This window comes from Scomber scombrus, chromosome 20, assembly GCF_963691925.1.
Source record: "Scomber scombrus chromosome 20, fScoSco1.1, whole genome shotgun sequence".
Classification (NCBI taxonomy): Eukaryota; Metazoa; Chordata; class Actinopteri; order Scombriformes; family Scombridae; genus Scomber; species Scomber scombrus.
In genome coordinates, this window is record NC_084989.1 from 14,561,427 (window position 1) to 14,584,582 (window position 23,156).

Genomic DNA, 23,156 nt, shown 5'->3' on the forward strand with positions numbered 1-23,156 from the left:
ACCCTTTACATTTATAAGTAATAAATAATGGTTAACATAATTTAGCTTTATAGATTATTTATAATACATCAATAAGGACGGGTTGCCAGGTTGACAAAAATGCCTTTGGCTGGTGTTTATCCTTTCTATTTAATGCAGTTAGAAATAGTGAAAATCCATTAATAAATGCTGAATGGGGCTTCAAATTCTCCAATATAAGCCATTGGGATTTAAATGTGAACAAGTCATTAAACAGGATTTTCCAATAATCCATTTTATTGATGAATTAAACGGCTAAAAAGAAAAGAGCTAAAAAAGTGTCATGCAAAAGGGATTTTTCACAAATTGGCAAACACAAAGTTATTTTAATTATTTGCCAACACCTTAGAAAGCCTTTAGAAAGTGAGAGTCCCCCAGCATTATAGAGATCTCCTCATATGACTGGAGAATCCTTTAAAAATGTAATCAATTGTTTCTTTTTGAAGAATGAATGCCTTTTACTTCACAATATTTTGATTCCCTGATTTTGTGACTCCACACGCTTCTTGTGTTTTCAAATTCCAGTGGACATGACCACTGATGTGCTCATGTATTAACAATATTTAGAAAAATCATACACTCTGGACATACCTGCTTGTTAACTTGCCTAAGGCGTGTGGCTACTATGGGGACTCCGAGGTCGTGTCATTTCTATTGTTTCATAGGAATTTGGGGGTTTAAATATCACACATTGAATTTTTAAGCAGACAAAATCCGTAAAAATTGACTTTAACCCATTACAATAACAGGATTTGACATTCTGTAATTATATTCCCGAGAGGAAGGCTTTGAAACGGAATTTATGTGGCCTAATCATAGGGATAGATTTGCCAAAAATATATATTTAAAAGCTAAAAACATAGACGTTAAACGTGAAAAATAGCATTTTGAAGAATTTTATAGAATTCCTTGGGAAGGGTGGGGTTGCCTTAGTGGACTTTGGACTCTTGACCTCAGTATTTCTAAAATCCTGTTGTCAGCAGCAAAACATTTCCTGTGCCAAAAAATGTGAATATTCTCCTAAATAATGCTGTAAAAGTAAAAACATGACATTATTTTCTGTACATCAGACTATCATCTCTGTGTGAAATGCATTTTAAGGGGTAATACCAGCAAACAGTGAGCAGAGGGCGGGCTGGGAGGTTTTTCAGCATGAACTGAGCAGGATAACAGAAATGTTGAAGGCGTGATGTTGTTGTTGTTGTAGTAGTAGTGAGCCTGCACGGTCGCCATCTCTGGGTAAAGGCTGAAACCGTATCACGCAGTTGATATTGTGTGTGCATTAAAGCTGGAGCATACAGTAGCAGCAGCAGCAGCAGCAGAAGGCGGGGGCTGTGCTGCTTGCAACAGCGGACACACACACACACACACACACACACACACACACACACACATTCACACAGATAGGGCTTCAATGCAGGACTGACGCTTTGTTTCTCTCTCGCACATCGGACCGTCACCTCAAATGTTGGACGCACTGTGGCCCGCTTCTTCTTACTGACACCTCTTGTTTGTAAGCTCCAGGGAATGGGACTGCATGCTTCGAATAAAATGGGATTTTAATGCTGCAAACAGCGGACTCTGTAGCCTGTGCGCAGCCGGGGGACTGTAGCGCGCTTGGTAATGTTTGCCAAGGAATAAAACGGTGTAGCCGAAGGTGCGTAACATCTCGTTTCCATGGACAACACGTCCATAATAACACAGGTTGCAAATCCGAAAGAGGAGGAGAGCATTTCTTCAAGCCAAGATAAAGGTAAGACACAGAAATCTGTCACCTTTTTACAAAAAAAAATGTTTTTTGACATGCCTGAATTTTGATATCCATCTATTTTGGTGCAGCCGCGTATTGTTTATGTTGCACGGTGCCAATCTGATCTGCAGAGGATAGTGGGCTCTGGGCTGCAACAGCGAGCCAGTGTATCGACGGTAAATCTCCATTGTTGAGCTGAGGCAGAGAAACATTAAGAGCAAGAGCCTTCAGCCAGGCTGTCACTTTATATAATGTTGTGAGTGCACTGAAACTTTACTGCCAAGTGCTTTATTGTGCGGCAGAACAAGACCTGGTTTTTTAATCATTTTGCGATTCTAAAACGTGTGATATTTTCTCATCTGTATAGAGTGTGCTCGGTTTACTACAGGGGGCGGGTACTCTTTTTCTCCCTTGCACTATCGACATCCCTGTGTACACATAACACTGTAAAATGCGTGGTTTACTACCAATAGCAACTCAATCCAAGGGTAAAATCATTAGCTCGCCTCTGAATAATTGAAGAAAGCAACCAAATTATAAGTATTCAAATGAGAATATATAGAATCGTGTATTTGAAGTCCCTTTCTAAATGTAAGGGATGTTTTCATACACTAATGTTGGAAAGCCTATAACAACATTGATGTATTTGTCACGTTATATCAATCCTAGAACAAAAGCACCACACTAAAGCAATACAAATATGAGGGGACAATATCTTTAACCAGATTGTTTATTGGTATCATCCTCCTGTGCAGTTCTTTTTGATAATATTGATGATAAAAAACTATAACTGATAGTCTATGTTCACATGGTGAAAAAAGTCCATTTTCATCTGTGGAAAAAGTGCCTGAAAACACCAGCTCAACAGCTGTCCCACAGATTACAGAGGCTGAACGAAAACACATTTTCTCTCTTGTTGTTTTGCACAAGAGTCCACTTCGCCATGTGGTGATGACATCAATGACAAATCCCCCTTTGACTCAGGAGCTTTTCAGTTTTCATTAACTTTGAGAAGGGTTTGTACTAGTTTGTGCAGACCAGTGTACTGCACTCTACTCACAGTTTCCCCAGATGAAAGTTGTGCATATTTAACTCATTAACATATTTTTGGAAGTTGCGTATAGGTAGTGGATAAACTCATGTTATGGGACAGTTGGCATTCACGAGGGCTACACAGGTGTCCATGGTTGTGTGGATCTCAGGGCCCTGACATTCCCCCCAGCACCCACCCCACTCAGCCACAGGGTGCCTGGAGGCCAAAGGGACCACAGCTTCCTGCTACACCCTGTTCCCTGTTGGAGAAAAGGTCACCTTCCTGCATCACCCTCTGCTGAACACCACTGACATATATGAACCACCCTGACTCATTAAATGCTCAGGGTGCGGTCATTAAATTAAGCTATAATCCAGATCTGGACACTAATATCATTCAAGATCAGCGTTGAGGCTTTGACATAAACTTTATTTTTAGTACAAGGAGCTCCAGGACTGACCTGAACGATCATGGCAACCAGATCAATTATGATTAATGTATCGTTGCACATTTCCAATATTCTTTCCCCTCATCAGCTTACTCTAATCTCGTGGCGCCACCTTGATGATTAAAAGACATCATAAACAAATCAATGAAAGCAATCACTAAAAAGCAAACATTCAACTTAATCTTTGACTGCAGAGAGAAGTAACATCATCCAGGAAACTGTTGCTTTCTTTTCATTTTAGCACATTTTAAAGCCCTTGCATAAAATTCCCACACTTTCTTGTCTGCGACATCCTGCTTGATTTGAGCAGTAAATCCCAGATGATGCATGGAATCCAACAATTAATCTGGCAGGATAAAATGCGGGGTCAGTCGCTGACCAGAGAGGACACAAAATACTCACACACACACACACACACACACACACACACACACACACACACACACACACACACACACACACACACACACACACACACACACACGCACACACACACACAGGCTCCTCAAACGGCTGCTGTGACACACATAAACTATCACCAGGGAGCTTTTCCTGAATGGAGTTCCTGCCCTTCACTACTGGCTCTGTCAAAGCAGACAACAAACAGCACTGTTGTCCGGGACAGTTACTCCTGCTCGGGCTGCACTGAAGCCACAAATGATTACACATGCTCACAGACACACAGACACACACACACACAGACACACACACACAGACACACACTGAATATTTCAGAGCACGGCGAGCTATTTTCAGAGTCCTATCAGTTTCATTCCAAGCAAAGACGTAGTAAGTCATTAGAGTTTTTTTAAGACATTTGGTCAGGTGGAGATTATATCTTTATGCATTATGGATTATGTTAAATGAGGTGAGCGCTGGAATCATGATGTGGGTGGATACATTTTCAGACACAGCACATGTACTGGTACAAAGTCAACCATTTTGGAAGATATACAAGGCTGTTTTTGTAGTCTTTGTTTGATAGGTAATGATGACATGTTCACGCCGTTTGTGGTATCATAATGATGTTTTGCAAAAAAACCCAACAAAAACAATTTTATTAATATAAAGCTACATTTTTCACAGTCACCTACACAGAAGCACATAGGAGCGTGAGAGAGCAGCTTTTCTCCTCTCCGAACCCAAATTAGGCTTTTTCATTTGGCACACTTTTCAGTATCTGATGCAATGAATTGTAACGACTGGACTGGATACACGCAGGGAGTCACACACTGGCCAGACTCTGTCTTGCTACACAAATCACCCAGGCTTTGCTCTGATAACTTTGCAGGCTGATAGGTATCAGTGGATGAGCCCTTTACCTTAATCAGATTGGGTTGAATCTGAGTTTAGCTCTTCACTCCTGCTGGGTGAGTGATGACAGATACTTAGATAAACCCACAGTATTACTCACACAGTGCTAAGTTAAATAGTGATTATAAAATTAATGGGATTTCTCACTTGGAAAACTTTCTCATTGGGTGTTGTTTGACTTCCTGTATGACACCTGATTAATTTCAGTATGATCATGCAGTTAATTCAGACACTTTGTGATAGCAATGACATATGTTTTGCAGTACATTGCCTGGTAATTGGTGTCAGATTGAGACTAGAGCTGCAGCTGAAGATTATTCTCATTATGGATTGTTTTCTCCAATAAATGTTTGATAATATCAGGAAAATTGGAAAAATGCCCACCAGTAGTTCCAAGAGGCCATGCTGATGTTTTTAAATTGTTTGTTTTGTCTTTACAAACAGTCCAGATCCAAAAGATATTCAGTGCACTGTCATAGAAATGTGAGAAAACCAGAAATAATCACATTTGAGAAACTGGAAAAAGTGAATTTCTGCCATTTTAACTCTCATTTTAACTGAGGCTGAATGTATTACTGAAAATACCCATTTATTAAAAAAAAAAAAAAAAAAGTTCTCTATCTAGATAACTCATCTTCATCGGGAAAGTAATTAGCTGTGTTTTTCAGTTTTCTTTCTTCTACACTGAATATCTTTGTAGAATATTCCCAGGAGTCCTTAGAATAAATGTTTGCTTTTTGGGGAAAAAATACAAACTCACGTTGTTATTTCTTTAATTGTATGCTTGGTTTGCCTGGTCAATCTGAGGCTGAATGATGTGTATTCTCCTGAAAAGCCATACAGTAACGTCATCCTGGTCTATTTATTCCAGTCCAACAGTTTGGACACTATACAATATTTCTCAGAGACCTTAACCTTCAGCTCTCAAAAGCTCTATGGTCAAGGTACTCTAGCTGTAGCTGTTCTTCTACACATGAATCCTTCTCACACAGGGTGAAGCACATAGATGAAGAGGAGTAGAATACACTTGAATTTATTGTTCTCTGACATGTTAAAGTATCATAATTCCCTAGAAATAATTGCCTCTCATCTGTTAGAAAATGAGCTATAAAAAGCTATAAATCAAAAGCTATAATATTATTATAAACTGAAGAAAAGGGCTGTGATTTCATGTGCACTTGGCTTTTGAGGGTTATTCCCGGAACACGCTGCTTTACATAAATAAAGTGTTTATGATGTGTGGACCACACCTGCAGGGGTGTGTGCAGCACAGTTAGCGAGGGGCGCTACTGTAAATGTTGGCTGCCCTGGAGTTCCTGACACAACTTGCCACTCTGCTGTGCAGCCTAAAGCGGTGTCATTACTGAACCAAAGTGTTGGGTAGAGGAAAATGACAGTCTTTCACCTCAGTGATGTAGATTTCTTCATGCTGGGTATACAAGGGTGCTTCCATGTTAATCTAAAGCTCCCCACCCCCTCCTCTTGGGAACCCTATTGGATCATTACATGCGCACAGTGAAGTCAATATTCAATGCACCATTTTGACTGAGAGAAAGAGGGAGGAAGAAGCTGGACTCATTGCTCTGAAGTGCACGTCCTTATTACAGATTTATGAGCCTATTTCAGCCAATGCTGCTCAAAAAAGCAGATTATCCGCACCTCCGGGGATGTGTTTGAGTGTTAGATGTTTCCCAGCGCATCTTCATTACATGGGTCCAATAGCGTACTGGGTAGCTGATTGGGAAGAGTTGAATGTTTTTCTTCCAAGCCTAAGCTCCTTGACTGATAAGCTTGTTAACTGTATGTGTGGGATCGGCACCCGTTCTCTTGGATGAACACGCCTGAAGTGGAAGTTGGGGGATTGTGTTTATTTATGTGTTTTAGATGGAGCCAGTCCCACAACAAGAAGCGGTGTAATGTTTATACAGCTGTAAGTAGCAAATTAATGTACTGTGTGATATTGTTGCCCTGCACAGAGCTTGTTTGGCTTTGTAAGTAACCACAATGGATTTGCCAACACTGAATTTCACATTACGTATGAGCTCACAAACGCTTGATCACATATATAGCGGCTCCCTTAGGTGCTTGTTGACATACAGTATCAACCTCTGTTTTTTTTTTTTAATTTGCATATCCACCTGTTGGTGTCACTTTGTGTAAGTGATTGCATTTTGAAAGATAAAGTGCTAGCTGTGAACAATTTTTTAAGTTTGTCAAAAAGGGAAAAACTTATACTATTAATCCTGGAAATTTCATGTATTTGCAAACGCTGAATTTATATCAAAATGACAGGGAAAGGCTTATTATCTGCATTCTTGCTGATAGTTAGATGAGAAGATAGACACAAATCCCATTTGAGAGTGGTGTCAAGTATATTTACCAAAATGTCAAACTCGTCCTGTCATTTTGATATAAACTTTGAGTTTGCAAAAAGATGAGTTTCCCTGGATATCACCATCAATATTACTAAGTTAAACTATCATCTAAAAAAATCCACTCAAATACAGATGTTTTCTTTCTAAAAAGTAATATTTATTGACCAAAAATGAAAAAATAGACTATGGCTGTCTATGTTAGGTCAGTTTTGTTATCTGTATTCACCCAACATACCCAGTATCGGTATTGAAGCTAGCTAAGTAGTATCCTTGTAAGCATCTGCCTCTCTTTGGTACATTTCTTCAGTCTTGGACTTTGATCCTGACAACATATTATAAAAATGTCAAATTTTGATTGAGTGTTATAGTAGCCGGCAGAGTTTTTCCGGGGCCTATGTAGGTTATCTCTCTCATGACACAGAATGCCTTTGGAGGATTTATCTCAGATTTTCACATCCACTCACAATAAAGATTCAACTCAAAAATCAGCAGAGTGGCCTTTAATTACGAGGCAGCCTGCACTGTATGTAGATCTATGGATTGTGAGACACAATGAAGAAGATGCAATCGCACTGCAATCCGTCCTCACAGCGGCCACAGGGGAAATGATGTGGGTTGGCTCTTTCTTCACTCCTACATTGGCTGACTGTGAATACTTAAAACCTTCACTCAAAATGCAGTTTTAACTGAGGAAAAAAGGAAGAAGAGTTTACACCACTCCTGCTCTGGCTTCCAGTTAAGGATATAGTTTTAACATCCTTTTACTTGTTTATAAATCTTGTCACAGACTGTATTATTGATATTTCCTCAGATCAGCGGACACTCGCTTCTTACTGTACCAGAAACTCTGCCCTCTGTAACAATCTCAATCTGGATCTGACCTGAAGATAGTTTACTTAAGAGCCAAAATTTTAGCTTTGGCTTTAAGTTATTGTCATTCTGTTTAGCTTTTACATAAGTAAAAGTAGCAATAAGGTAATCTAAAAATAAGTACAATCTTAATTTTGTAGTATGTATAGAAAAATGTTGAATGAAGAACTGGTGTATATTACATTTCTTGGTTACAAGTGTATTGCTGTAACTACTGCATCTACTGTTGGGTGGTTAAATCAGTGCACAATAAGCTGATCATATGAAAGATGAAAAGACTATAGCTATCATGTAAATGTAGTTGAGAGAAAGTATATTTCCCTTTGAAATGTTGTGAAGTTTAAGTAAAAAGTAATTTAAAATAAAGGTGCTTGAGTACTAGTAACAAAAATTTGTGGTGAAAAATCTGGTGATTGGTTTGAGTGTTTGAATTGACATCAAACATAAAGCATTTAAAAAAAAATTCTCTTCTCATTCATGCCTTATGATTGGCTGCTTTTTAAAGAGTAAAATCTATGTGTGCCTGCATAAAACTCTTACAATGTCTCTGCTCTCAGTGAAGTTTGTTCTCCATTTCGTTGGTTCATCTTTGCAGTAAGGTTTGGGTTTTACTGGGCCTCTTTTTATGTCTGTGTGCTTTGGACCGTATGTTTGACGGCATTGTGGGGAAGTTTAATGTTCGTCTGTGGTCTCAAGTGAAGCTCACTATGCTGTGGTTGCTTGTTTTGGAGCAAACAGTGTTTCAAATTGTCCGGCATGGCCTTTGAAGAGATCATTACAGTAGGATTCCAAATAAATTCTTTGTAAGATGATATTCTGCCCAGTCAACCTCGATCAGGAGCAGTGATCGCTTGTGATTGCACTAATAATGTTTACATTGATTTTATTTGAATGAGAAAATATACATTTTAGTGCAAGATAACAGAAGAACTGCAACTGTAAACTCCAGTTAAGCTGAGTGGATGTGGGGATATTGTCGTGTCCGTTTTCAACTCTTGGCCTAATTGACTGCAGCTGTCAGTGACTTTCAATGCGTCAAACTTCTCCTAATTGAGCACAGACTGACACTCCAGTGCTTTTGCTGCGTGCCTGTCAGGCTTATCTTTAAACGCACAGTATTGTTGTGGGATTTCATCACTCTGTCTTTCCTGTATATCTTGACATATCGGCATTCAGCGGCTGTGAATGACTGAAGACTGTTATTAATGCTCCAAAAGCCACAATCCCCACGGAGCAAATGACCGCCTGCCACACGGCCGCCGCTAAAACCTGTTTCTAACAGGACTTTTTACCAGAGCGTGGACTCGGACAGGCTGCTGGCTCAGAATAATTGAGCATCCATTCTGCCAAACGGACATTGTCAAAACAGATCAATAAGGTGAGAGAAATGTAGGGGTCAAGGAAGAAAGAGAGAAAGAGAGCAGCAGAGAGAAGAGGGCAGGAGAAAGTCTTCAGATAGCATCTGTGTGTCTCTGGGATTGCAGACAGGTACCTTGCCTGCCTTTGACAAGGGGATGGCCTTTCTGCATGTTTTGCCTCTTCTGGCTGGCATTCATCTCTAGTAATTGGCTATCTAAAAGGGAGATCAGGTTTTGTCCATAACGATTTTCTGTCACCTTTCCTGAATTATGCTGCGCACCAGTTTACAAGATATTTGACAGATGAGCATAAAAGGTTTATACATTTTTAAATAGACGAGCTAGGGATGAGCAAACACAGATGCTGTAAAAGATACAAAGAGGCATTTTTTCTGCCTCTCCAGAGGTAAAGGTGAATACTGTTTAACTGTGAATCTCAAGGGACACTAAGTAGGACATGCTGTATGTGGAAATGTAGAGATGAACGCCTCTCAGAGAGCAGAGGCATGGGAAACTGTAGCAGTGTTGCACAAGCGGGACATGCACATGCTCATGCCAACACACACACACACACACACAAATATATGACCTACTTGTTTACTTCCTTTCCATTCATAGCAAGCAACACGCTAATGAATCTGATTCACTGAAAAACACGCAATTCTGATGCCTTTTAATGGTTCATTTTCATTTTCTATCTGGGAACAGACATCGATTCCAGTCTGACTTCATTTCAGGTTAGTTTTTACAGCTGCTGGACAGCATCTCGTACTCTTGGGTCTACAAATGTACGAGCATGTCCTTGTTCAAGTGAGGCCTGAAGAAAGGCAGTTAATTTCATCTGACATTAATTCTTCTAATGTTTTTTTTAACCAACAGACAGGCAAGTAGGATTTCCCAACAGTCGCTGAGCCTCTGGCGTTGAGTGTGTATTTGTAGATCAGAATATAAAAAAGATATATAAATAATAAACCGCCACAGCCCCAAACAACGTGGGCCGTGTTGCTGCTGGTTGCATAACTCCAGCGGAATAGTCAGATCTCCCTCATTATTTCTCCCTGAGCTCTCAGTGGGTTAATTCCCCCACGCTTGTCATCTCCTTCATTACGCAGAGCGCTCAAGAAGCAAGCAGCAGCCCTCGTCCCCCCTCGTGGGCTGCAAGCAAGCTGGCACCGCCACCAAAGCGCCTACACAGCTGTACGGTTAAGGCAGGAAAGCAGGGGCAGACGCACCCACGTCTCTGTGTCAAGGTTCACGGTAGCAGTGGGGAGAATTAATACCTTGCACGCGCATTTGGGTGCCAGTAGAGTGGTATATTTATGTGTTTTTAATCTCAGCAAACCCTGCCTTGACTTGTTCAAATGTAACTGCTGCGTTAATGTCAGTTACATAAGGTCATGTAGGATGCATATGTATGTGTATGTATATATGTACATAAATCCTCCTGGATAAGTAGGGAAATAAAGCCAGAAGGGCAGCTGAGGGTCAGTCACTGTGACTAAAGGCATCTGCTAGAACCGGGTGTACCTCAACAGCCTGTAATTTTCACCCCAGCCTCAGCTGTCTGTGTGGGGAAGTAAGGAGGCTTAATGGGAGTTTATTTTATCATACTGTGCTATTATTGCCTTGATGGCCTCACACATAACCCACCACAGACCTCGGCATAGTGAACACACACGCAGGCCGAACTGCAGGCTCAGCTTATCTGACACTACCCAACTCCACTCAGCTGTTTGGATTTGCTGCGTGTGTGTGTGTGTGTGTGTGTGTGTGTGTGTGTGTGTGTGTGTGTGTGTGTGTGTGTGTGTGTGTGTGTGTGTGTGTGTGTGTGTGTGTGTGTGTGTGTGTGTGTGTGTGTGTGTGTGTTCAAGTGTATGTGAAGCAGATGCTCTTTGGTGGAAATATTGTTTTGCAAGTTGATCTGTTGTAATTATTATGGCTTCTCTTAGTGGGAGTTTTTGTGTGTATGTGTGTGAAAATAATCAATAGTGTCTGGGATGTGATAGTGAGTCATAATTAGTGCTAAAACCATTAGCTGATTTATTGATTAGAAATAGCTTGTTGTAGCCTGTTTAGTCATTTCAATCCTCAGCTCCCATCACCCACATGTAAAAATGTCCATGAGCAAAGCATAAACCCTAATTACTCCTCTTTTATGAGAGAAAAATGGAAATCACTGTGGGGTGAATTGGCTGTCAAATGAAGGTAATGTTAATCATCAACAATTTTGATAATAAATCAAAACTACCAAACATTCAATGGTGCCTGCTCCTTCTCCAATTTAGAGGCTAAAAAAGTAATTAATTACTGAACAATGATCAACAGATTTGGGTATCTTGATAGTCAATTGCACTGTCTAGTGGGGTGTCCATGGGTAAATCATGAGATGCACCTAACAAAATTCTGGGTTGAAATCTTCAAAAATACAAAAGTAAAATTCTGGCACTCACATGCAGAAGAGCGGGAGAAGAGTTTTCATTTTTTTTAAAGCCTTTATTGGTACATGGCTTGTATTAGAAACAGCTAAAGAACAACCAGTTTCAACCATTATCAGGTCTTTATCAGGGTTTAGATCAGGATATAGTACCTGCACCTGCACCTGACCTTTTTACGCATTCATTCAGCTGTGTGTCCTGATTGGATAACTGGGACAACAGATGGGAAATTGAGCGTCATCCAGAAAGTACTTCCCCAAAAACTCACCATACAAATCATACTATACATAAGTTATATTGTGTTAAAGTAAAAAAGGTAAATCAACATCTTATCTCTTGACAGTTTGGAAATTAATAAATGTTTGTTGATGTTTGTTGGTACTTATTCAAAACATTTTCAAAATACTTAAAGATCCCCTCCAGACATGTTCTAAAATATATAAAAATACTCTAGTTGTGTCTAATATGGTTTTTCTACAAAATGAAAAGGTCCAATTACATCATTAAAAGGCTTAAAATTAAATCTACTCCTCCCTCATTGACAAATACAGAATCTATAAATATTTAAATGTTCATTTCAAAAGTTAAACTGCTGGATGAAAGATGTCTCCTACTTTACTGAGCATGTGCATTGGATGCTTCAAGTTTCTGCATCACACACAAATTCGAAAATACCATTATTACCATCATTACCTTAACTGGTTTTGACTGGTTGTAACTTTAATGCAGATTTTCAATGAGCACAGTGCAACTTTCTCCTTTCAGAAGAGTAATGCGAAAACAGTCTCCTAGTGTCAAATTCTGCACATAGATCACTCCGTATACTTAAGTTTAAACAGCTAACAAAAACTGAGTGATATGGGCACAATCAGGTATCACGATATGTTTGACCGAATACCTCAATATTGATATTGCGACAGTATTGTAGGAATGACTATTGGTGCTTTTTTTTTTGGTGCTCATCTTTAATGAGGATATAATGACTAAATAGGTTAAGTCAAATTATAAAACAGCTAGAACAGTCTGGCATGTTCAAAAAATAACCCCATTTTGCTTCAATGCAGCCTTTAAAACCAGTAAACGATATCCAAAATCTAAGATGATATCTAATCTCAAATCATGATATCAATATAGTATTCAATACATTACCCAGTCCTACGTTCAACTGAAGTAACAAGAAGAAAAACACATTATTGAGTGGATGGGGACTTTAAAAAATTGTCATAAAATAGTAAAAATAACATTAGAGGCAGCTCTTATAGTTAAAAATAAAAGATAAAAGTGTGAACTTTCTTAGCGTCCTCACATTATACTGTGTATCTGCAGGGATTCCTTCCACTGTGTCACTTTACTGACACAGTGCACAACAAGGAGTTCCCCCAGCTGCTGTCTGTGATTTCTGGGGACAGAAAAAGCTTCATCTTTAGGTACCTCTGAATGCTGTCAACTCAAGACATTAGATCCCAGGCTCCAGGCGAAAAATGGATTACTCGTTGGTGCTGGTGTGTGTGTGTGTGTGTGTGTGTGTGTGTGTGTGTGTGTGTGTGTGTGTGTGTGTGTGTGTGTGTGTGTGTGTGTGTGTGTGTGTGTGTGTGTGTGTGTGTGCCTGTGCATGTGCGTCCATGTGTGCATGTACGTGTGTGTGTGTTTGTGTGTGTGTTAGTGTGTGTGTGTGTGTGTGTGTGTGTGTGTGTGTGTGTGTGTGTGTGTGTGTGTGTGTGTGTTGCATGGAGAGTCCTGTTCTTCATTTAGACTGCAGCGGAATTCTATCTAGTATTTTATCTCACATGGTGTTATATAAGCCCTAGACAGCTGGTCCCACCTTTAATGCAAACACCCCGCACTCAAAAAATCTCAGCGAGGGGAGGGGAGGAAATAATCTTTGAAATTGTGCCCATTGCTTGAGGCAATGTTAGCGTAGTAAGATGTCATTTTTGGTTGTTGGTGCATTCTTGCCATGATGTCAGGTTACCACTTTATCACAAAGGCATTTTTCTGAGGTGTAAAGAAGCTTTGAGATAGCATGGAATCCCTCCAGCTCCCAGCTGTACATGGTCGTGCCATTTAAAACCAGCCTGTTTTCCATCTGAATTATTTAAGAGCCACCTTCACATGGACTGGTCTCACATTTACCTTCATGCCCCCCCAGGTACTGTACACTTTACCTGCCTGGCTGGTCAACTAACTGCTGCTTGAGTACAGTTCAAAGTCTTCAGACAGGTATTACCAATGCCTAAATATTAAAGCATATTAACTTAAGCTGTATTTATGGAGTTATGGTCATCATTCCTGCTCTTAATAACTTTGTACTCACCAGGTTAATTGGGGACTTGCTAAAAGGAAGGTGTACACAAGCAATCAGGCATTCAAGCATGTTGTCCCAAATAAGGTGGTGTCAATCAGGATTTTCCAACCTTTTTTGCACTGCAGACCATCTTTATATTGATTATTTTAAAGCAGGTTGGCAGAACAAGTGGGAATGGTAAGGGAAAATGGAGCACTGACTGCACCAAGTGAATTTGGTTTATTCATGACCAGATATCAAATTTTATGATGCCTGGTACCTCTGTTTAGATAATCTGGCTAAACTGTTGCCATGTTTAAAGGAACAGTTTGACGTTTTGGGAGAAATGCTGCTGGTTTCCTGGCAACTGGTCCTGGCCAAGAAATAGTGCACCACATAACCCCCTGTAACACAGTGATTTGTTTTTTTTACACTTCAGTTTTTGTACGGATTAAACGATCAAGATTTAACATGTTAATTAATAGCTTTAGAGGTGCTAGCAAGCAGATTTTGCTCCATTTGGACAAAGCCAGGCTAGCTGTTTCCCAAAATGTTGAACTATTCCATTGTTGATCATCAATGTAACAATGTTGCCATATCCTCAGATCCCAGCGATTACTTTGGATGACAATTTTATCATAACAGTCAGGCACACTACGAAAATTAGATCTACGTTGTAAGAAACTGGAGTCTTTAATTGACTACCCTGCTGAGCAGCTTCACCCAGAAGCATTTGTCTCAAGAGTGATGAATGCCCTGACATAACCCTGCAAGGCACAGTGCACTGTAAAAGCTGCTAAACTTAGGTTCATATTTTACATGTGGCATATTGTGCTTTCACGACTTGCACCCTTTTTGCGCTAGAGTAAAGGAGGCCAACTCAGAAGTCTTGAGCTAAGCCGGGGATCATATTCCCTCTCAGAGCCTGGCATTATTCCACGCTGTGGGTCATGGGGTGATTATCTCTTCCTGTCAGGAATGCTGAGAATTTCCTGCGTTTTCTCCCTCTTCCGGCCTTGTTAGTGGTTGTGCCTGAACATGTGACACAGAGCCTGGGCCCGGTTGGCTCTGATTGACTAGTGAGCTTTCTATCGCTGTTACCTAACATTCAGCTGGAACATTGACACAGGCAGTGACTTAAAGGGACATTTTCAAAGCTCACACTTCAAGGGAATATGTTGAATCAAATGAAGTGTATTCAGCGTGTAAATTATGTGCACCTGCTCTGAGGAGGCTACAGATCTGGCTAAATATCCATCTCTCGCTCTCTCCGGGGACCTTTTGTTAGATAAAGGCACCCTTCACCTAGATTTTGATTTAAAAGATTTGTTGTGCCTTTTCAGTTTGTGCAGGTCTACATGTCTTAATGGCAAATGTTGCACTTTAACCTTCTGCAGTTATTCTCAGGGCTGACGAAAGCTGCATTACTATGCCAAGCAAGCTGACTCCAGTTACATTCCTGTGCAAGGACACAGCAAGAAAAAAAGTTCATGTGTGCTTTAGCTGTGTCACAGTGTGAATGGATGCCGTTTTTGAACGCTGCACACGTGGCTATTTGCCTAAACATGCGAACATATGCTGTGTGTATGTGTATGTGTGCGTGTGTGCGTGCGTTTGCTCGGTCTCCGGCAGCAGTCAACTCTCAGCTATGTTGTTTGTGTCAAAGGGAGAAAGGAAAGCTCTGTTTGTGTAGGGTGGTGGTGCAGGAGGGGGTGGAGTAAGAATCAGACCCAAGTATAGGCTGTCTCGCCACAGTAACCCTCCCCACCCAAGCTACGCCCTTCACTCCCCTTCCAAGCTCCCTCTTCTCTCACTCTCTTTCTCTCTCCCTCTTGCGTTCCCACCTGCTTTTTCGGGGTGGTTGATCAGGGCAGCAGACCAGGGCGGGAAAATGTAGACCGTCTCAAAATGGAGGAGTGCGTGTGGAAGAATGACATCGAGCCCGTTAGAGGCCAACTTTAGGGAGAGTGAAGGCAAACTTAATGAACCAAACTTATAAAAAAAACATAAAATGGTTGAAATTGAGACAAAACAAAACAAACAAAAAATGTCTCATTTACTCCTAGAGCTGTCTAGCCCTGCAGGTAGTTTCGCCCATCTATCTCTCATATTGCTGCCTCCACCCAAATACAATGTAGGTGATGTTTTAGTCTGATGCATAAAATAATAACATTTAAAAAATTCCATATCTATATGGCTTTTCAGGAACAGTAACGCTGTTATTTTAGATCATCCAAAGAGTACATTGTCAACTGTCAATTCTTCCAGTGTGGGTTGTTTACCTTTTTCTCTAATCAGATAAATTACTCCTGTGCCTCAACCATTAAAGCTCCATCTGTAAACAAGTAAACATTTACTTTTATATCCACAGACAGAAATGAATATAGACTTCTAATCGGTGTATCAGTTTTCTGTAGCAGCAGTGAGTGAATCAGGTCTACAAAGACACAACAAGGTCATAGTAACACAGCATGTTGCCTTCCTTCTCCGACTGTATAAATGTGCTTGTTTACCAAAGTGTTGCTTTTTTGGTAAATCTATCTCAGAAGAGGAAGATCCACAGCGAGCTTTGGACTACAAAGCCAGAGAGAACAAAGAAGACGAACTGCCCGAAGCCTGTCAGATCCAGTCGGAGTAACCCGAGGATAGTTCCAGGCATCAATCTGAAGGCTCTCAGAACAGGAGCCGGCTGCAAACAGCCTCAGCATGCATGGCTAACTGGGCTGCCTGTGTCACACGGCTGTATGAACACGTTAACAAGACGGCAGCAAACAGGGACACTGTGTGATGGCCGCTCCCAGGCACAGAAATGATGATTCCATTGGTCTAAGTCAGCCTGTGGACACTTCAAAGTCTTGAGCGGATTTGGGATTTCCATACCTAAAAATTACCTTTAAAGCAATTAAGCAGGCAGAGTTTCTACTTCAGGAACACCTCAGGACTACTGCACTGTCAGATTTTAGCCTTTGTAGTTGCCCAAATGTTTCTATTTTTAATCACACAACCTCACCAACAGAAAAAATAAGAATTATTATCCATGACAGAACATTTACGGAGACCTACAGACCATTTGAGTGTGCTTGTTTCTCCTCTGCCAGTGTGAAAGTAGGCCACAGGCTTCAGAGACAGTGAAGGAGGAATGATGTAAGCAGGGACCTTTACTCTATGTGTATATTGTTTTCACCCTGGAGATCTGCAGCACTCTGCCAATGATCATTGTTGTCAAATATACTGTCATATAACAGAAATCAGAATTCAGTCAGAATATGAATATGACTATAATGTGTCTTAACTGAACACTCAGGATCTGAAAGCTATAACATTTTCTTTGTCTCTCCCTCTTTTTCTTACATTGTCATATTTTCTGCCTATTGTCTCATATATATTAATCTGTCTATCTTGAATTGTCCCTTTTTCTTCATATTAATTACCTGGACTGTCTTCCCTGAGGGCATTATGATGGAGGCTATTTTTGTCCCTGCGCTTCCTAATGCATGAACCAATGCCTCACCGTGTTGTACAACATACATCTCAGGGCCCTTGCTGTGTCACGATAACGCAATGATGCATGTGAGACACAGTTGGTCTGCAGCTCCGAACATCACTTCACTTCTTTTTTTTGCTTCAGAGGATGCAGCTGTCATTAACATAAAAGCTTTTAAACAGACATGATACCTGCTCTTAATGGATGACATTGCTGTGAAATGGCGATAAAACTGCACTCGATTTTAAAGTCAAGAGAAGCCTTTTTGGTCTCACAAAGTGTTCTGTGTTCATCAGTGGTGGAATGTAACTAAGCACATTTACTCAAATATTGTACTTAAGTAACATTTTGTGTTGTACTTTACTAGATTGTTTCCATTTTCCATTCATAGTTACTTTACAGATTAAGATCTTGCATATAAAACATATAATAAGGCTATGAAAAATGATGCGTTAAAATATGGTGTCCGAAAAGTTCTGAAATATTTATTTTTAATTGCTTACGAATAAGGTATAAAAAATACAATTACAGCTCCTACTTACATACTGAACAGGGCAATGTCTCAGATCTTCATCAGGCATTGTCATTTGCTCTAGTTGTTTGATGGTCCTCCAGCTCACCATGATTTTTCACAGTATGCCACATAGGCACTGGCTTCAAGCTACCACTGCGGCTGTAAATTGGTTGATAAAATGTTTTGAACGTCGTACAATTCCCACAAAATGACCTATTGCACTATGAGAATTTGATCCATTCATTCCAATAACATTTGGAGAGTCTAGAACAGCCATGGATCTTCTTACCACTGGATAGAGCCAAGCTAGCTGTTTCCCACTGTTTTCATTCTTTGTCCCAATCTAAGCTAACTGGCAATATGGATGTAGCTTCTCATTGAGAGTAGTATCAATATTTTCATCTTACTCTCTGCCAGAAAATGAATAAGCATATTTTGCACTGTCAAAGTATTCATAACATCTTCATTTCAGGACTTTCACTTAGCAATAAGTAATGTTTGTACAGTGTGATAGGCTATTGCTACTTAAGCAAATTATCTGAATACTTCCTCTGTGGCTCACTGCCTATAGCTATGCAAAGCAGCCTAAACTCACTCCTATCTTTGGCTGTTTTCTCTTGCAGTCTCCCAGTCCAACAGCAGCCTAAAGAAGCACCGGAGCCGGAGCATTTTCAGCCCCTTCTTCTGCTGCTTCCGCAACTACAATGACTACCACGTGGAGCCACCACCTGCCAACAACAAGACACTTTCTCTGCCCCCGCCACCAGAGGAGAATGGCAGTCCTCCTAAGGTGAAGCCTATTTTTCTCTGTAGCTTGACCCTACATCATAGTTGGCCAGAGTCCAAATTACATACTGACCAGACAAAAGAAATTGTGGGAATTAGTTAATATTTTCTGACAGAAATCTCAGTTTCACTTGAGCGCTCCAGTAACGAGAAACATTTGTTTAGTTTTGTAACTGAGAGCTTGTCAGGGTTTGCCTTTTCCTGCAGAGAGCTGAGGCCGAGGCGTTGTGCAGCCTCGCTGAGCTCCCTTCCACAAATTTTTCCAGCTGCTTCAAACCCGGTGAACCCAGAGGTTGTTTACCATCCACTGCTTGAAAATACGGGCTCGCTTCCCATCTTGCATTCTTCGATATCTGCCTACACACATAACCACACACACAAAATAACACACAGTGCACGCTGAGAAGCTTAAAAACACACACGCACTCGCTCACTATGTCTGGCACATGCTCACACACAGGCTTGCACAAGTCTTACCATACACCCATGACAACACATGTACGTACACATACACATACAAATACACATGCACACATACTGCTGCATCTTTAATCCCCATAAAGTGGACCTTGTCTCCGGTGTGATGGATTGCCCGGCACCCACGCCTCCCCCTCTCCTTACACACACTCTGACCAGTGTAGTGAGGATGTGTGAAGCGAATGTCCTGGCTGTAGGAAAAGGCGCCAAAACCCGAAGCTCCTCCACAAGCACGGCATTCTGCTGCCAAGGCAGGTACACGGGGCTATAAATGGAGCAAAATAATATCACATTTCCACTTCTGTTTACCTGTAAATGTCTCTCATTCAGGGGAGGAATGTGTGGCCCTTTACAGACACTATACATGTGGTCAGTGCTGACCCGCACTGTACCCTCCTTAACAAATGACTCCCCATTAATTCAGAGTGAACCTAGCGAACCTTGCCATAAAAAGCCTTGTTATAGTGCGGGGCTGATTTTCGAGCTGGGTCCGTGCCCACAGTCCCTCCCAGCAGTGTACTGTTGCTGGATTTCTGGCCAGCCGTATTTGTTACTATGGCAGCTCTGTTTGTTTTTGAGCGAGTTGTTCTCACTTTCTATCACAGTGTGTACTATATGTTCCTATTCTCTTTCCTTCTCCCTCCCTCTCTCCCTGTGCATTTGTTGATTAGAATATTGATGTTGTCGATTGCTTCTTCGCAATGATTTTCACTGTTTTTCTTTCACTTCCCGGGTTTTCTTTCTGCGTTTGTTTTCTCCGTCCACCTTCAATCTCTTTTCTCTTTTTCTCTCTCTGTTTATTTTCTCCAGTGTGACCAGGTCCAGATCATCCCCATCCCCAGTGTATGTATTATTATCTTTCTTTCTTTTTTCATCTCGCTCCATCACTGTAACGTCCTCACCTCTGCTCGCTGCGCTTCATCATTCTAGCTGCATGTGGATGTTGACACAAAGGTGATTTTTCGTCGCTCTCAGATGACATTTTTGCACAGTGTCATGTTTTCAAAGCTTGGCTTTGCGCTGCTTACCAACAGAAGTTAAAATAAATCCATTTGTTAGCTGTTGAGCTGGTTATTACTCCATTCCAATGTGGTGAATCTTTCTATTATCATATGATTTATTTAGGGCTGTAACAGAACATGAGATTGATTTTATTATCAAATTTATTGAATCTTACTATAAAACTTTAGACCTTTACCACTTCAGTTTGACTCAACAAATGGATGGCTGACCCATAAAATACTTTGATTAGATTAGGTACGTGTCTGTACTGAGAGCGATTACTGTGATCAATGGTCAATGAACTACTGTTAGTCTATTAGAAGGGGGCTTGGTTTCAATGATTTGGAAACAGTGATTTAATGCTGAACCTGCGGTTAATTTAGCTATTTTGGAATCGACGCAGTGCCTGTGGTTTACTGTAATTTAGGATATTCACACTCACAGCATCCCACATTACAGCCAAGCTTTAAACTACACCACCCAGCAGACACCTCCCTTCAACGGCAGGAAGCGCATGCGGTGATGAGGTCTGCTCTTTCTTTGTACTCCTGGCTGGGTCCGGGCGAGGTCTCTCTGAGAGGTGGCTTAAATAACCTGAACTGACCTGGAAAGGTGGTGTCTACGTCTGCCTTTTACTGAATGTAGCGTTCTAATCAGAACGTGAACAGAAAATCAAAATATGTAGATATGAGATACAGCAGAGTAAAATCACAACACCTCGTCAAAAAGGCCAGAAGAAACTGATACATGTACACACACAATTATCACACACACATAGAAAATGTACAATTAAACACTTTAAAATCAAGCACTTACAAGCAGCTGATGGAGTTTACTAAGTTGTCATGAGAGTGAAGTATTTAATAATAAATAAAGCTTTACTAATAAACATAATATATGAAATTATAATAAGCAATAATATAATTTATTATTTAAGTTTGAGCTCCCATTTCACTTCATGTAAACACCCTTTAATTACACTATAATCCCATTATTCTGCCCTTACAATCCAAAAATCCAAAAGATATTAACAATATATGTAAATGTAATTTTTTCCCTTCGGATGTAGCACGAAAATATTTCATATTGTTTGATCATTTGTATTTTGAACTCTAAAACCTTCTAATACACAAATTGAAATTAATGTATATTTCACACTTGTAATTATAGTCTTTAAATAGTATACATCTGGCAGCTGCTGAAACAAGTTCAATTATTCCATTTTACGCTGTAGGTAGCTCGTGTATTGTAAGAGATTTCATATTTTAATTTATTTGGAACATTTGGTGTGTTGCTTCATGTGGCGTACGGGGATACACAGGAATCTTTGTCGTCACCTTTACTCCCAACTGGCTTCATCGCCAGTTTGCTGGATTTGTCTGTTTCACAGTGATAAAGCGAGATTACTTCCTGTCAGTGAACGTGCTGCGCTGTGGTTGATAAATTAGAGAGAGCGCCCCCTGGCTGTTGTTTTTTTTTTCTTGTAGTGCAGCTGCCTGGTGAAAATGTCAAAGTCCCAGTTAGTCTTCCTTTGCTCAACCTGCATGTGTAAATCACATTCATCATGCCCTGACAGGATGTCATTCAGTGCCCTTGCTCCCAGGGAATTTTTCCTGCGATACATCAGCATGTGGTCCCACGATAAGACATGATAGATACAGTCAGTCAAATGGCTGGCATACTGAGCAGAGCATTATAGTGTGTTTTTGTGTCAGATTGACAGAGTCCTTGTGCTTCACGTCCTTATAGATACAGTGTGTGTGTGTTTGTGTGGGTGTGTGCACGTGTGTGTGAGTGTCTGCCCCCTATGGCCGCACCATCTGCCCCGTGCCTGTCTGTAACTCCAGGCCTGCTTGGCAGAGGACACGAGTGTTTCTCCTTTCCCCCCCTTGACCCTGAAGGCAACACAGTCACAGAGCTCAGTCTACATGAGGTAATACAGAAAATATCAGCAGGGACTCGTACAGTCAAACTGTAGAACCACGACAAGAGCAACTCACAAATATACCCCTAGTACATAATAGTTTGGACTATTAAAATAATCAAACACAGTGAACAGTGGTCAGCTAAAGTGGCAGAGCATATTTAAAATTATTAAAACAATAAAAAGGTAAAACGAGTGGGTGATTTGGTCTCTGAGAAGTAAATTAGTGATGCAAACATAGAGGCCAGTGAATGTGCGGTTCCCATAGGTCAAGAATTGAGCTCCATGCTGAAATCATTTTGATTATTTTTATGTCATCTTGCATACATTTGCCATATTGTGATATATACAATGTCAATATTACAAATAAGTGATCATTTTCTTTATTTCTTGATACCAGTTTTAGCTAAATCATCCAGCCCAAATTCAGATTTCCAGAGAGTAGAAAAAAAACTTGTTTAAGTTACATTTAAACATCCAAAGTCACAGCGTGTGTTGATATATCTTAGCTCCGCAGATGCAAAGAGACACACTCCTGCAGGTCATTTATGTCATTAAGTGTTTTGCTTAGAGAGCCAAAGTGATAGAGTGATCATTTCCAACACTCGCAGAGCTAAAATCACACCCTCAGTGTGATCCTGTGTGTGTATGGGTGTGTGTGCGTGGCAATGTGGCAGTCTATTCCCTTTAATGAAAGCTTATATATAGTACGTAATATTGTAAAGTATGTGTATTGTCTTCGCAGCCTCCAGCCAAGTTCCTCCTGCCAGAGGTCAGTATAGAAGACTACGGCAAGAACTGTGTCGTGATCGACCTGGACGAAACCCTCGTACACAGCTCCTTCAAGGTACAGTCCCCTCCATCCCACACACACAAATACACAGGAACACATTGAAGCACACAGACACTGATAGTGTGTACACTTTTCATCATTTCACTCGTGTCATGCTGTTATTCCGCAGCCCTTGGAGGGATAATAGGATTATACAGAAATAATTCCTGAAGATGCCATTCTTTGCTGTGAATATGGGCACGATGGTGTGGTGGCTATTAGTATGAGGTCCCACTGAGCTGTGTCAGCATC

The 23,156-nt window shown here is 40.6% G+C and overlaps 1 protein-coding gene across 2 annotated transcripts in view; it reads left to right on the forward strand.

The window, feature by feature from the left end:
* The first annotated feature begins 1,433 nt into the window (after positions 1 to 1,433).
* The window catches only part of ctdspla (CTD (carboxy-terminal domain, RNA polymerase II, polypeptide A) small phosphatase-like a), a 29,937-nt gene continuing 8,214 nt past the window's right edge, over positions 1,434 to 23,156 (forward strand). The window contains exons 1-4 of one of the 2 annotated variants that reach the window (XM_062441500.1): positions 1,434 to 1,771; positions 18,507 to 18,673; positions 19,957 to 19,989; positions 22,818 to 22,919. In XM_062441500.1, the coding sequence (XP_062297484.1) occupies positions 1,696 to 1,771; positions 18,507 to 18,673; positions 19,957 to 19,989; positions 22,818 to 22,919 (378 nt within the window). In that variant the 5' untranslated portion in view covers positions 1,434 to 1,695. The remainder of the gene's footprint in view (positions 1,772 to 18,506; positions 18,674 to 19,956; positions 19,990 to 22,817; positions 22,920 to 23,156) is intronic. The other variant, XM_062441501.1, reaches the window with a different exon arrangement.